Source organism: Labrus mixtus, chromosome 17 (genome assembly GCF_963584025.1).
Source record: "Labrus mixtus chromosome 17, fLabMix1.1, whole genome shotgun sequence".
Classification (NCBI taxonomy): domain Eukaryota; kingdom Metazoa; phylum Chordata; class Actinopteri; order Labriformes; family Labridae; genus Labrus; species Labrus mixtus.
Window position 1 is genome coordinate 3,753,720 of NC_083628.1, and position 16,101 is coordinate 3,769,820.

The 16,101-nt window shown below is 41.9% G+C and overlaps 1 protein-coding gene across 1 annotated transcript in view; it reads right to left on the reverse strand.

Annotated features, from left to right (window-relative positions):
• Positions 1 to 3,101: 3,101 nt before the first annotated feature.
• pde8b (phosphodiesterase 8B) overlaps positions 3,102 to 16,101 on the reverse strand; it is a 43,045-nt gene continuing 30,045 nt past the window's right edge. The window contains exons 12-22 of the mRNA XM_061061432.1: positions 15,972 to 16,049; positions 15,052 to 15,128; positions 13,694 to 13,858; positions 12,489 to 12,534; positions 11,003 to 11,132; positions 9,774 to 9,972; positions 9,364 to 9,581; positions 9,135 to 9,273; positions 8,169 to 8,336; positions 7,818 to 7,947; positions 3,102 to 4,141 (exon numbers count right to left, since the gene is read on the reverse strand). Coding sequence (XP_060917415.1) covers positions 4,032 to 4,141; positions 7,818 to 7,947; positions 8,169 to 8,336; positions 9,135 to 9,273; positions 9,364 to 9,581; positions 9,774 to 9,972; positions 11,003 to 11,132; positions 12,489 to 12,534; positions 13,694 to 13,858; positions 15,052 to 15,128; positions 15,972 to 16,049 — 1,460 coding nt within the window. The 3' untranslated portion in view covers positions 3,102 to 4,031. The remainder of the gene's footprint in view (positions 4,142 to 7,817; positions 7,948 to 8,168; positions 8,337 to 9,134; positions 9,274 to 9,363; positions 9,582 to 9,773; positions 9,973 to 11,002; positions 11,133 to 12,488; positions 12,535 to 13,693; positions 13,859 to 15,051; positions 15,129 to 15,971; positions 16,050 to 16,101) is intronic.

A 16,101-nucleotide genomic window follows, 5' to 3' on the forward strand; every position in this document is an offset into this window, starting at 1 on the left:
ATGAATCATTTCTACAGCTGGTTTTGTTATGCAAAGATAACGAGATAAACAAAAGGAGTTCTCTAGAAAAACAGCTGATATAAACTCACTATCAGCGGACAAACAGGGTTATTATCTTGAGATAAATAAGTCAAGAGTCTCTTCATCACAGCACAAAGGAGTCAAATAAAAATGTATGAAGGCATGACCACTCAGGGCTTCCGTAGAGACAACTTCTTAAAGGTCTCTCAAACATGTATGGCTTTGAGAGGAGAGCCGGGGGGTAAACAAACACCTTCATCTGGGTATAAATCACCGAAGACTAAGGCACCTGTGCCTTTGGTTGATACAGTGATTTGTGTTTTCTGAATCAACACACACACACACACACACACACACACACACACACACACACACACACACACACACACACACACACACACAGCAACATGTCCTCCCTTTTTCATTCACGAGCATAGTTTAGAAGAGAGTGTTGATAATGGAGCCGTGAATAGGAAATAATAAAAGCTCAAGTCGTTGATGGATATCTGCAAATGATCCACTAATCACGACTTCACTTTAAAAATGTTTTATGAAATATACCATCAAAAGGATGCTGGTCTCAATTGAGCTTTTAAAATGTCATAAAAGTGCCCTCAAAGAAGTTTTGCCACAACACATTTTTTTCGTTCTCGTAGATTTATAACAAAATTGTTTCTTACATTTACGAGTTATTTGGTCTGTTAAGATTCAGAAAACTATTTAAAAAAAAAAGTTGATTTATGTTCCCAGATAGCCCAAGATGATGATGTCATATTTCCTTCACAAAGATGTTCAACAGTGATTTAGGAGTGAAGAAACCCGGTGGTGACAGATCCAACAACCAAACAGTAACACTGGTTCATTTCTGGCTTTTTTTTAAAGCTGAAAATTTTAAATCAGATCTAGCAGATGATGCATGTTAAGTGTGCCTCTCCTGCAGTACCTCCCTGTAACCACCAGAGGGCAGACACATCAAATAAATCTCCTCGTCTGAACGGGCTTCTCTTGTCTGTTTCTCTAAATGCAAAGCTGGACCTCTCTCAGCTGCAGGGTTTCAGATCCTGTAAATTAGTGTAACAAAAAAAAACAACCAAAAAAACATGTTTAAGCCGGAGCTGGCTTTGCATCAGCTGGATCATAACATTGTTCTGGAGCTCATTCATACTTCCTGTCGTGACTTCAGACACAGCTACTTGGACGACAGTTTTGCACCGCGCCTACAGAAGTGGAACAATGAAAAGCATCCTTCAACAGTCAGTGTAGTTTTATAGAAAAAGCTTGTTCGGACGCTCACTCTCACTCTCTCCATGATTTATTTTGACTGTATTTGGGTGCAACTTCCTACAGTTTAGTGTCACAAAGCTGTGTGTGTGTGTGTATCATCTGTTGGTTTTTATATTGTTTCATCACAGAATCAACGCCTTCTGTTTTTAAACCTGGGTCCTAGCTTTAATATTTGGGGGTTTAAATGAATGTTTAAAAAGAATTTAGTGAATTAAAAAGTCATCAGGGCAAAACATGTCGGACCAAAGATCGACCACTAGATCGGCCACTGACCAACTCCGATTGTTATTCTAATTGTCTGACAGCATTATTAGAAGAGATCCCTACACATAGAGGCAGTTTTGTTAAAGAGTAGGATCCAATCATAGACTGTGTAAAACTCAGACGTGGTCTCAGTGACGTCGACCGCTGGTTTCTGAAGAGGCAGTTTAACCATGTTAGAAAAAGCTGACTCTGATCAAGAAGTAGGCAAAGAGGTGGAGCTGCTGAGGCGGGATGAATAAATATCTTGGGAACTGAAACACGCCCCTCTAGCTCGTCTAGCTTGAAAAACAGCCCCAAAAAAAGCCGAGAGTTTAAGGTCAGTAAATGGATTAAGTTAGGATTGAAGACTAGCCTCCAGGAAACATCTCCCAACAACGGCATCCAGCTGTCCGTCAACTCGGACACGCCCCTCAATAGCCTCAATACTATCAGAACAGATGCATCAGAACCTGAATGCATGTTTTTTATTTGTTGTATTTTATCTCTGCATTAGACCCTTGGTGACACAGTGTTGTTGTGTTTGTGAGTGTAATTCCGATACTGACCTGTAGGTGGAGTCTTGGCTTATGCTGGACTCCAGGTCATTTCAGCCAAGTTTTGTGAATGAAGTTTTCAGCGTGCAGCGAGCTTAATTTGAGTTTAATCTGAGTGTAACTAATTGCATTTTGTTCTGTAATTACTGGAAGAGGTAAATAAACAGATCGGCATATCCAGAATGATGATATGCATTGGATATTGGATTTGTTGCATCGGCAAGAACACACTTCCAAACTAGATCCAATTCACCCCTCAGTTGCCGACTAAGCACAATACTGGGTTTGTTTGAAATCTTTATAGGATGAGTTGAACCCCACTGGAGTTTTTTAAGAATAAATAAATTAGCTAAAAGGACTAAAACTGCATTTTGAACCAGGCTGTAAACTTGTTTATTTCTCATGTAAAAACTGTTTTTTTTTGTTTTTTTTAACATGAGCCCTGATGGAGATTCCTTGGCGTTTTGCAGCCAGCCCCAAGTGGTCACTCGATGAACTGCAGTTGCGTTGCACTCCTGCATTTAGCTACATGTTTGAACAGCTGAGGCTGCAGCTTGTTTGAAACCAGAACAGAAGTTGTTACATCGCTCTCATTAAAAGGCACCCGACTCCATTGACAAAAAAAAAAAAAGTAATCGTACCTCCAAGGATACAGGAGTTGCTGATCTACCGCCCCGCCTCGATTGTGTGACCTTGTGTTACACATTGTTTAGGATACAAACGGCAACAACTCCCGTGTGATGCGACATAAAACTCCCTTCAAGTCAATGACGTCTTTTGGTTGTAGAAAAATGTGACAACTGTTCTGTTAGTTAAAAAATATGTATCGCACTCTTTTAACAAAAGAACGTCTATCTGTCTCTGAGGGATTATTCTGCAGCCAGCACACACACACACTGTTTACAGGAGCAACTCAATAACTTTAGTACCTATCAGTCATGTAGACCCCAAAATATATTAAATAAGTACCAGGATTAAAAAGACCTGAACTATCCTGTATACAGTATAAATGTGTTCCTTCATTTGTTTTCACAGTGCACAATGAGCGATGACTTAGAAGAAGTTATTCTTAAAAAAAAAAAAAAATGTGTGGGTGAAATGATTCACCACCTGGTAAAACCCAGCAGTCATCACAAAAACAAACCTTCTTCCATGTCATGTCTTGCTGAAAAAAATGTAGAAAAAAGTATCCCCCTGGTTGGTTCTCCCCTTCTGACTGGACCCTGGGTCTACTCTGGGTCTCCCCTTTCCTAAATCTCTAAGTGAGTTCTTTCTTTACGGGGGCCAACAGACGTGATGATTGCTCAGTTCTTGGTCCTTAACACAAGTCAAAATATCCCGCAGACTTTGGACACAACACAGCAGAAGTATTTTCAGCAGAGCACCTTTAAAAGTCGTCAATTTTGAATTTGAGTAACTCCACGTTTACAGACCAGCGCGAACAGAGTGATCCCTCTTAGTGCTGTTTTTCTGTCATTGCCTCACGGTTGGTCGCCGTCTTAATCGCCTCAATTGTTTTACAGCAACTGGCAGATGTAGAAAAAAAAAAAAAAAAAAAGAAGGGGTTTAAAGACAAAGAAAGAGATGAAGAAAGAGCGACGTTAAAGTGCAGGTTTCTGTAGTGTCACGCTGTATGTTACAGATTGTCAGTCAACTCTCAAAGGTTCACACAGAAGAAGTGCTTTCTAGAAATACTCATCAGGGCCGTCGAGTGGACAAACAAGAGAGTGGGCGGGGTCATGAGACACATGTCAGCGATGTGTGCTCTCTGCGTCCCTGATCAACCAACCAGCGTCTGGCAGTGAATATGTCCACGGGGTTACCTGGGAGGTCACAGAGCCCCCCCGAGGCTTATTGTTCCTTCGCAGGGCCGCGTCACTTGTCCTGCCCCGCTCAGAGCGAATCGGGTGTGAGGATGGAGGACGAAGGTCAAGAAGGCGGCGGAGGACGCAGGCTCTTACACTTCATCTCGTCCAAGCCCTTCCAGTATTTGTAGTTCTCCGACAGATGCTCCATGAGACCGGGCAGGTTGGCGAAGGCTGAGGGGGGGATCATGGGAAAATTCACATGTGGTTAAGACAAAATCAAACTGCAGAAAAATAAAACAAAAATAAAAAAACTACAAGAATATTTCATTTTGAAATGGTTGTAATGCTTTACAGTCATGGTCGTGTTAGACTTATAAAAGTTTGTCAGGGTGTGAATATCACATTTGGACATTAGGGTCTGTCTTTGTGGAGTTTTAAAAAACATGCTTTAACCATTTCGAGCCCTTGCAGCCTCGTGCACTCATTCACTTTCAAGGCGACGTCAATTAAGTCAGGGTTTAGGGAGGAAATCGAGATTCAACTCATATCTCCTTCACTTTCCCTCCTGTCAATAACAAAGCTGTTTTTCTGAGCGCCCCCAGAGGCCTGGAGGCCTTCAGTTGATTTTGATGGTTTTTGCAAAAAATGTCTTTATCTTTTCTTTATTGTGTTTGTGTGTTTTTGAGTCTGCAGCATTAACGCCCTGTGTACATTCACAGCTTTAAATTGCACAGCGCACACAACCTCAGTTTCAGAGGTTGGTTTTAATACCTCAGTCTGCTTAAAGTCTTTATATGTGATTTTTCACACTTAAATATAATATAAATCAAGTATATCCTCTGAAAATAACTCTGTGAGTCATGACTGTCTACAATGGGTGTAACACCCGAGTCCCATTGTCTGTGATGTTTTCAGAGTTTTCAGAGTCCTATCTTCAGTTTGTTTACATCGCCGGGACGGCCGACTGACTCCTCCCCTCACGTATAAAAGTTGTTTAATTGAGGGACTAGAGAAAAGAAGAATAACATACTGTACTCACTGCTTAACTGTGTTTCTAGATCACGCTCATTTCAGGTAAATTTACATGCAGCGTGAAGATACGAGCATAATAAAGATCGCTAGCATTAGCATGCTAACACAACAATGCAGCGCGAGTTGTTTTGGTTTCATGCTGGTGCTCAAGGGCGACATCTGCTGGATTAAAAAATCGCATATAAAGCCTTTAATGTTTCACTTTATTTAGGAAAATGAATAAATCATATCCAGGTATCAGCATCTCTAGACCTCGATGAGCGCGGAGGAGCTCCAGAAGTTAAACTGACTTACTGAGAGCGCCGTGTGCGCAGCGACAAAAAAAGTTCTGAGGCAGAGGGCGTTTGAGCTCAGGACACTGAGCGCTGAAAAAACTGAACTGCATGGGCTTAGTAATTAAAATGAGCGCTGCCAGAGGAAACAACAGCCTTAGTGAACACATGCTCTAAATCATTTTCAGCTTGTTTGCTGTTAATGCAGATGCTTCGGCTTTTTGCAGCACATTTTTTCATTTTCAGTTTTTTGCTGTCATTGCATTTATATCCACTTTGCATCGTTTCTGAAATTGCTGCATGTTTTTTTTCCCCTAAACTATGTCACCGTATGATTCTCTTCTTAAATGAAAATAAAGACATACTCTTCTCCGCAAAGCTAGAAATACTTTTTCCAGGAACAGATTCCGTCGACTGTCCTGAGACGACACACACAGCTCCTCTTCCTGTTATCACTCAACATGAACTTTAAGCAGGAAGATGTGTTTTTCTATGAGGGTGTGTGCGGTTCATGTACAGTGTCTACTGTTATGTACACTCTGCAATGTTGCTCACACACACACACACACACACACACACACACACACACACACACACACACACACACACACACACACACACACACACACACACACACACACACAGCATTCGGTCTGCAGTGTGTGTGTGTGTTCTCAGTTCACGACCTGCTGTTGTTTACATCTTAATTTCCGCCCTGTTGCTGACCCGCGGAGAATCTCTGGACTCACATCGACCTCATGTTGGTCTGACAGCGACCCAGTGACCCCCGTTCAACTAAGAGAGGCTACATGTGTGTTTTTATGTTTGTGTGTCCTCGTCTCCTGAACCCCCGTCATCCCCTCCTCTCTTTTTTCCAAACTTTTCCTCCCCAGACGCCCTCGCACTTTTCTCTTTGTCCCACTGACATTTGAAATCTTTCCGTGACATCAGAGCTGTGTTGACAGTAAACAAGTTCCCCTCTTGGGGAGCCTTAAACTAAAATTCAGTGGGAGTGAGGGGAACTAGAAGCTCTGTAAGTCACATCCCTTCTTACTGCTCTCCCTTCTTCCTGAAATCTGCCCTGAAAGATGAAGACTTCTTTGAAGGCAGAGACAGAGCGCGGGAATGATGATCTGAATGTTTCAGGTTCTGTGTTATCCTGATCTTATGTGACATTTATTCGCATATGAAGTGATCATAAATGAGTGTTGAGATTTAGGGGTCTATAACCAGGCTGGTTCTACTTCTACTTAAAGTTGAGAATAAATCTCAATAGATGTACGCTCCTCGTTATCACAAACGTCCGACGATATGAAAAATGTTTTGTGAATAATCAAATGGAATCTTTCAAGTGTCAAATAGTGCTTTCACACTTGCACAAAACTCCTGATTTTTAAAAAAAAGTTTTCAGGGTGAGCTCTATGTGTGAATTCAAACAGACATATTTTTCACTCAGACTCTATCCGGAGTTTCTCCTGCCAGCCCTCTAGAATTGTTTCCACATTGAGTCTGAGTGAGCTGATGTGAGAACACAGCAGGATATTCTCAGGAGAATTCACCTCGAGCAAGTTGGAGGGGGTGTTGGCGTTTATTCCTTGCGATTTGGTGCACGGTGCGTAGACTGTCTGCACGCGACCAGTGTGATCTCCGTGCGCTAGAGCCGGGAACCTTTTTGAGTCTCAAGATTTGATTCGATTTTGATTCTTGGGGTCACGATTCGATTCAAAACGATTCTGAATTCATGATTCAAAGTCTATTTTTTAATGAGTACATTCTTGACTATCTACTCCAGTCATCTGTGAGACCGGCTGAATGTCTTGTTGCTCCATTCTACTGAGTTAAAAAGCTAGCCTTAGCACTTAGCAAGGCGTGACTGATTAGACACATTTTTTTTATATTTTAGGAAGTTCTGAATTGATTTAGAATCTCAGAAGATAAGAATCAAACATTTTTACATAAATCGTTTTTTTTTTCCCACCTCTACCTTGCATGTAATTGAACGGCTGCATCACATTTTCTGTTCCCCAGTATGTTCTTCTACGCTCTTTTGTTGATATTATGAAATCATGTTTCTGTCAAACTACACAAAGCACTGATATAGAGGCAAAAATTCTCATTATAGCGTCGTATAGTGGACTGTTGCTTTGTTCCTTTTACCCCGTGTGACACTGACACAGTAGTCTCCCGCTGTGAGGTAAATATGTGAACAACCAGATCAGGAGGATTTCAGGGGCAGTCCTCCTTCAATTCCCAATAACATTTTCAGGAGAGCTTATGGTTTGCGCAAATTTTTCTAAAAAAGGAGGTCCAGTACATTGACTAAAAAGTTCAAGCCGTGAAACAGCTCTCACGGCTCTGCAGGGCAACCCCAGCAGTACGAGGTGACAAAGCTCCACAAAGCCAATTACTGTAAGTGTTTAAGTTGTTTCTGAGTAAACATATAAGCTAACCTCTTCCCACACAGTCAGACGCCTGTTTATATGCACAGAGCTTTTATTTTTGGAACACACACCCCCTCTACTTGGAATTGAAATTGAAACGAAAATAACCAAAAAAAAAATAAAGACACACTGCAAAAGAGTACAAATCCAAAAAGTTCTCACCGTCCCAGGCGTCGAACATATCCGTGATGAAGTAGTCGATGAAGGAGATCTGAGATTTGGGGACGCTGCAGGTGTTTCTGTCAAACACAGGCATCACCACGGGCAGCCCCTGTCTCTTCTCCTCGTCCGTCTGCACGGCAAACACACAAAGATGACAATTAAATGACCATACCAAGTTAATACACGTAAAAATCTTTACATGAAAAACTGCAGCTTGGAATATAAAAAGTCCAAAAATAAGATCAAGTATTGAAAGTAAGTCAAAGACAGATACACTGCTGCTTCACTATTTTTTTTTTTAACATGGCATTATTCACACTGGGCCGTGTGTTTGTGTGTTCCCCCCCTCACCTGGGCAAAGTACTCCTCAGAGATCCGCCCGGCCCACTCGATGCACAGCTCGAGCGGCCTGCAGGGGTTGGCCACGTCTGCACACTTGATCAGCATCCTCTTGATGAGCAGGCGGTTCTCCGGAGAGTTCCTGATGTTGGCCTGACCCTCACAGTCGCTGTTCATGCTCTGTTGGAGAGAGAAAAAAAAAATACATGCAAACCACTTCTTTCAAACGCTACGTGGACCTTCTTTCTAAAATCATATTTATTGCAGTTTTTAGTGTGTTTAATAATGATGTTGTCATATTTTGTAGTTTGTGTATTTTTAGTGTGTTGAATTCTCTAAACTTCAGTGGTAGCAGACGACAGCTGATGTTTGCAGGGACGGTAAACATTGCCATGGTTACAGCATGCTCCACCAATCCAGGCATGTCACTGTGACACTCTAGGATTGTGGGTAATGTAGTTATTTTTTTCCCAAAGACCACAAATAAATGATGTTTCTCTTAAAGGCTTTATATGTGATTTTTCACACTTAAATGTAGAAATCAAGTATATCCTCTGAAAATAACTCTGTGAGTCATGACTGTCTACAATGGGTGTAACACCCGAGTCCCACTGTCTGTGATGTTTTCAGAGTTTTCAGAGTCCTATCTTCACTTTGTTTACATCGCCCGGATGGCCGGCTGACTCCTCCCCTCGCGTATAAAAGTTGTTTAATTGAGGGACTAGAGAAAAGAAGAATAACATACTGTACTCACTGCTTAACTGTGTTTCTAGATCACGCTCATTTCAGGTAAATTTACATGCAGTGTGAAGATACGAGCATCATAAAGATCGCTAGCATTAGCATGCTAACACAACAATGCACCGCGAGTTGTCACAAATCACATTTATAAAGCCTTTAAAACCATCAAGGTTGACATCATATGAACTTGTGTCTTTTGCAGGAGCATTTATCGCAACACATTTTTCTCACACTCACGCTTGTGCTGGTCTCTTCTATGGCGGCCATCGGCTTGTTGATGCTGTTGACGAACTTGCTGACGTGTTCAAAGTGTCGGGTCATCTCCGTGGCCAGGACCATGTCAATAATGGCCTGTCGAAGCGTCCGGAACTGGTTCCTGTCAGGAGAAGAAAAAGGATCAGGTTCAGGAGTAAAGGCCATTAACGTAAATCATGCTAACAGAGGCTACATACTGCTTCTAACTGACCTGTCTGTGTTTTTGAAGATGTTGCTCTTGGTGTCTCGGACAGTGAGCTGGAAGGCGAGGGCGGCGTGGTGGCTCTCGAGCACGGCCGTGTCGTTGTACAGGATTGCCAGTTCGCTGCCGGCGTTGCACAGGAAGGAGTTGGTCCGGCCCGGGTGGTCCACGTCGTGCACTGTGGCTGCTATAAGAGCCGCCACCTCGTCCAGCTGGTCCAGACTGCCCTGAAGGAAACAACAGAGAAAGGAGACATTTTCACACATGCACAAAACTTCCCCAGAAATTTTCAGGGAATGCTCTCTGCTAAGGAAGGAATACAAAGAGAAGAAACCATAAAAAGCAAATTTCAAAACAAATTCCTTAAGATCAAGAGGTATTTATGGTATTTAAATCCAAACTTGTGTCATTCTACCGACCTTGACCCGCTCCTTGCGCAGGAAGTAGGCCGTGGCATGCAGCACGTCTGCGGCGTGTGTGGAGTTGTGGTAGGAGTTGGAGGAGTGGTAGCTGCTCTCCATGAGCTGCAGCCAGGAGCGCAGCGTGGCCTCCGAGCAGCTCAGAAAGTCACACACGCCGAAACTCGTGAAGATCTTCAGCCCGAGGTACGTCAGCGGCCTGCAGAGAGAATATCACAGGAAAACACGAGCTGAATGGACCGCAGTGTGTTTTAAACCTCAGAAAGTTTTTCTTTAAAAATACCTCTCCGGCTAACTAGCTGCGAGCTGAACATTTACAATACAGATACAAGAGTGAGGCCTTTGTTCTCATCTGAATCTATCAAAAGAGTGAATTATATCCCAAACATATCTTTGCATATTGTGCATTAACATGACAGAAATACGATCCTTCCAATACGTTTTATTTTTATTTCTTTCATCCAGAAGAAACATCAACATTTATTCAAAGATTTTTCACACTTAAATGTAGAAATCAAGTATATCCTCTGAAAATAACTCTGTGAGTCATGACTGTCTACAATGGGTGTAACACCCGAGTCCCACTGTCTGTGATGTTTTCAGAGTTTTCAGAGTCCTATCTTCAGTTTGTTTACATCGCCCGGACGGCCGGCTGACTCCTCCCCTCGCGTATAAAAGTTGTTTAATTGAGGGACTAGAGAAAAGAAGAATAACATACTGTACTCACTGCTTAACTGTGTTTCTAGATCACGCTCATTTCAGGTAAATTTACATGCAGTGTGAAGATACGAGCATAATAAACATCGCTAGCGTTAGCATGCTAACACAACAATGCAGCGCGAGTTGTTTTGCTTTCATGCTGGAGCTCAAGGTCGACATCTGCTGGATCAGATGCGAAAATCACACATAAAGCCTTTAAAACCACATCAGTAGCTCAAAATGCGCAAATTTTGCAATGACAGTAGGACACCTCCCTAATGGGGCCCCATCTGACAGCATTGCTCTGCTTACGAAATCATGTATTATGCTTTTGAAAACCAAAGCTCGTCGATGAAAATCACCGGAAGAGGAAGAGCATCTTGACACTTCTAGATCTAATAGAGGTTTGAGGGGCCCTTAACTTATTTTTTTGCAGAGGGCCCCAGCGGACTCGAGAATCGCCACTGATGATATCCATGCAACAAGCAATACATTTATTCTCTGAACTGCTGAATTGGCGGTGATTTTACCTCTTGTGTGTCGCTGCCTCCAGCTCCAGGATGTTGAACTCCCAGCACTCCTCATCGTTCAGCATCTCGGCGATGGATGGAGGGACGTCATTCAGAGTGACGGGGATCGCCAGCTGGCTCTGGCTCATATCTAGTAGAGTACATACACACTCAGTTACACACACATGGTTACACACACACACACACACACACTGTCCAAGGTGATTTGACCATAAAAGGGGCAAACAGAGAGCGAGAGCTCTGTCGGGGGATTTAAACGATAAGTGTCTGTACCCGCCTTGGTATATACATGTTCAAACACACTGGCTTAACGTCTCGCTTCATAAATCAGCTCCTCTGAGACGGTGATTACATGAACGGTGTTTGATGAGATTGTTTAAAAAACCGTCTGAGAGCAGAGGCAGGGCAGCTCTTTGTTTCAAGTTGATGAACAAGAAGACGAGTTCAGCGAGAAAGAGACTCTCCCCTTCAGATCCTCTCTCGGCTAAGTGTCCTTGTGACTTTAATCATTGTAATGGAGATGACATAATACGGCGTTAACACCCCTAGAAGGCTCCCAAGAACATTGTGATATCTTCAGTAACCACATGAATATTTATATATTCATGTGATTCAGTCCCGGCAGCAGACCTTGTGTTTCATTATATCTGTAATAATGAAGAATGAATTTGATTTCTTTCTCCTTTGACTCTTCTTCTCTGTCTTTTAATTTTATTTTATTCTTTCATTTTATATAACTAATTTGTTTGTTTGCCCTTCCTAAAGATGTTAAATATCGTAAAGAGAAAGGGAAGAAAAACCTTGATGGAGGGAAAAATGTATGAATTTATGTAACACAGATCCAAGCTACCTCAGTTTGACTTCAAGCTACTTTAAACAAACTGTAAAACATGTTTCTGTATTGTAAGTGTTATTTTTAGTATTTCCACGTCACTGGGGGAGACACAACCTTTTTGACACCACACCGCTTATAAAAATGTAAAATATTGTCATCCTTATGTTGAATATAAAATATGTGTACTGTATGTTACGACATGATGACAATACAAAGTAATAAAAAAAAAAAATGAAGGCCACGGGCTGAACCCTCTTCATTTCTCCCCGATCAATACCCCTCCACACACCCCGTATGCACAGATGTTCCACTTCATGAGTGACTTTGTTTTGTTGAGAAGATGCCATTTTTCTATGTATTTTGATGATTATTCAAATTCAGGCTGAGCTCAAGCCTCCAAGAGAATTGTCTGTGATCTTGGGGGTTTTCCAAATCTCCCAGACTGCTGGTAACATCTGGATTAACAAGGTTTTCAAACCCCTACCCTGATGACATTACTGAACTGATGTGATCCTGCTTGGAGATAAGAACAAACTTTTGCTTGAATCTACTCTGAATTTACATTAAACAACCTGTGGGAAAAGTCCAGACACAACTGTTAAAGGAAGAGCTCGTTTTAAGGGGAGACTCCAATATTTCTTTGAAACTTACTTTTGCAGAAGACATATTCATTTCCAGAGAGTCTCCGTAGCCCATCCTGGAGAGAGAAACAACAAATACAAGACATTGTATTTAAAACAACTGTATCCAATGAATATCATCTTTAGAATTCCCTTCTGAAAATATTTTCAGTAGCAGTAAAAAAAAAGCGATCACCCGTAAATGGTTACAAACTGATCCGCCCAGTAGATAACTGTTTCGAAATTATGAAAGAGATTCACGAGATGGAAAAGACTGACTTTCTTATTGAGCGTAAGAAAGGACTTGTACAATGCAAAAATGGGTCAAAATGGAGACAATATTTGACAGATCAATGGATAAGGTGCTAGGCGGTTTGCCCCACTCGTTCTGACAACTTTATGTCGTTTACCTCCCTTTCACTGTTTTATTTTTTATTTTACTTTTCATTTTATTTTATCATGTAAATTACGAGCAGATATTTAAAGACCCCCTTGTGAACTGCACTACTTACGTTATGCCCTAAAATTGTCTAAATGTCTGACAATTATTCTGATGTTATGTTTATGTTTGATGTTTTTCTGTTGAAAAAATAATAAAAAAAGTTTTAGTGGCGACAAAAGAATAAAACAATTTTTTTGGAAAGAATTGGTTTCTCGAGATCTCGACTTATTCCGGCATCATCTTAAAAATTGTGGTTGTCTTGTGATAACTGAATCATTTTCTAGGCTTAGACCACGACATGCCACGCTGCTGCTCCCCCTCACTAATGAGACAAGTTCAGCCTGTTTCTAGATAAATTATATAAGATGAGACCTCAAAAACAACCAGAACGTACTAGGAGTGAATAAAATACATCGATGCATGTCTGCTTTGGGCTTCCGTACATAGTGAATGGTGACTATTTTATATTATTAAAAAAAGTCTACAAAAACACATCATGTATCATATCACATGAAGCCTATTGCAGATTGTTTTAATCCAGACACACTGGATGTTTCCCTGCAGTGACTCACCTCACTGTGGGTGTTCTTTCATGAACTTTAAGAAGAAGAATAAAATACTCTGTTGGCATTTAAAAAAAAAAAGATCTGATTTGATTTTGGAGGCCAAAGACGATGTGATCAGACGAGAATGCACGTTCAATATCAAAGGTGTGAGATGAGAACCTCTCCTTAAGAAGAGGATCGATCACATGTACTTATGAATGAGTGAAATGTCTCACTCTTGCTGCTTACGTTCATGAGCCCCCCGACCAGGTCGTTGGTGTGGGGGTCGTCTTCTTTGGAGGCGAGCTGCGGGGAGTAGAGCTCGGTGGTTCTCAGGATCTCCAGCACGCGGTCCAGAGCCTCGGCCACCGTCACCGGACTGCTCTCCTGCGCCGCGTTTATGATGTTGATCACCTGAGGAAGAAGGGACAGAAACGTCTCTATTCTGCTTCAACAGAGCCTCCATACAAAACACAAAGAGCCCCTCTGCACGCCATGCTGGAACACAGAGCGCTCCTTTCACTGTGCACGGTTCATATGATCTCGTAGAAAACTCTTCTGGGGGGAAAAAAAAAGCTCCTTTAAGGACCTCGGAGCATCACAGGCCCTGCAGGAGAGGACAGATCTATTAACTGTCTTTTATCCAAAATCTGATGTGGCCTCCTCTCTGCTCTGGGTTATTGTTGCTCACGGCACCTTCACATCATGATAACGGGGTCGTGGAGAATCCAAAGATGAATCCCTGATCATATCTGAACAGTTTTCATTTATATGTTATGTTCTCAAATAAACCAAGGACTCAAAACACATCCTGCTCTTCAAACATTTACTGTAACTAAATATCTTAAAGGAGAAATATGTAAGAAATCTACTGAATTAAATCTTAAAATGTCCTCACTATACGATCAGACATTAAGGAAACATGTTGAAGTGCTGGCATCTCTGACAACAACACAGCAGCCAGTATGTCCTCCTTCTAACTTTAGATTCTGCTCCTGAATGCTCTGGATTTGTTTGGACCAGAGAAGGTAGGCGGTTTTAAGGCGACCCCCCCACACATTGGCCGTTTTGGACGCCCCTCGGTTTGCCATAGTTATCAGGTCAGACCAACAGGTGTTGCAGCGATGGAAGCGGGTCAAGAGAAGTGGTTCAGATAGAAGTGATTGTACCCGACCTAAAAAGCCTCTGCATGTTTCTAATAAGCTCCACGAGCAGAAACGTGCTCAAACTAGGATCAATACTGGAGATGCTTTTTGAAAAATGGAGAGAGGTTAGAACACAGAAAGGTTTACAGACCCATGCAGAGCTGGATAAACACTGAAGCTTCAGTGTCCACCACATGGTGACCTGTGTGAGCATGGACTCTAGAGAGGAGGGGGGGGGGAGACAGCTCTCTCTAATGTTTTGAATTTGGACTGCAGTACCCATTTTAGACACTAGGTGTCCGAGTTATGTATTGCTCCTTTAAGAGAGGCAAAGTTTTTGAATGCCTATCTAGAGTCAAATACATTTGGTGGTACCATGTATTACATAAACCTTAGCTGTTGGTTTAAGTTGTTGTTCTTTCACTGTTTGTGCAAAAAGTGTAACTGCTGGCGGTTTTGTACCTTGGTGATGGGAGCTTCGATGGTCATGGAGTGAATCCTGGCGACAGAGGAATATCTCCGGTTCTGTAAACCCGAAGCTGCAAAAAGAAAAAAAAAAAAGAAAAAAAAAAGGATATTAAGTTCAGTGATTCTCAGCTGGTCCAGCCTAAGGACCCACCACCAACTCCGTCATGCAGAACTGCGACCCAAATTTGGGATTTTTTTTTTAACCAATCAGATTTATACATCAGGCGGTATCAATGTGTGGCAGAGCAAAGAAACAGAACAAAACAAACATGTTTAAAAAGCACTTCATTGACTTCTTTACACAGTTTTCTTTCTCCCCGGATACACCTCGGCGACCCACTGAAAATGACTTCACGGCCCACTTTTGGGTCCCGATCCTACTGTTGAGAAACCCTGATTTAGACCTGACTATAAATCATTTTACACAAGGCCTGTTGTTAGCTCCAAACAAAACACTTGATGAAGTGAAGGAAGGATGTAAGGAAATTTAAATAGAAGAATTTAAGAAATGTAAATGTCAAGAAAATGTGAAGTAAAGAGAAGAAAAAACATGAGAGGAGATAAGAGGAAATTGATTTGATTGAAGAGTAGACGCAGAAGAAGAAGAAGAAGAAGAAGCACTCAGCTGATTCCTGAAAATAGCAGCAGCTGTTGAGTTGAAGAGAGCGGCCTGTGATGTCATCGGCCCAAGTGGCGACTATCAAACAGTCTGACTCACGCTCTCTCTTCTATTCTTCTTCTTCTGCTTCTTTGTGTTCTTACTTTATCCTCAGCGCAGTTATCTCATTACTGCCGTCCGTCTGAATCTGCTGCTTATCTCCCCTGCAGACTCTGCAGCTCTCCATTCATCCAAACAGAAGCTGAAAGGAAAGATTAAAAAAAAACAAAAAACAAAAAACACTGAATGGTCTCACCGTCACTACCGCGAGAGCTGAGCGATCGGGACTCGATGGAGTCTTTCCTCCTGTCGCGGTGACGTTGAGAATGGCACTCTGTGGATGGGAAACAGTGGTCATTTAATATAGAGAGACAGTTTGGACAGAT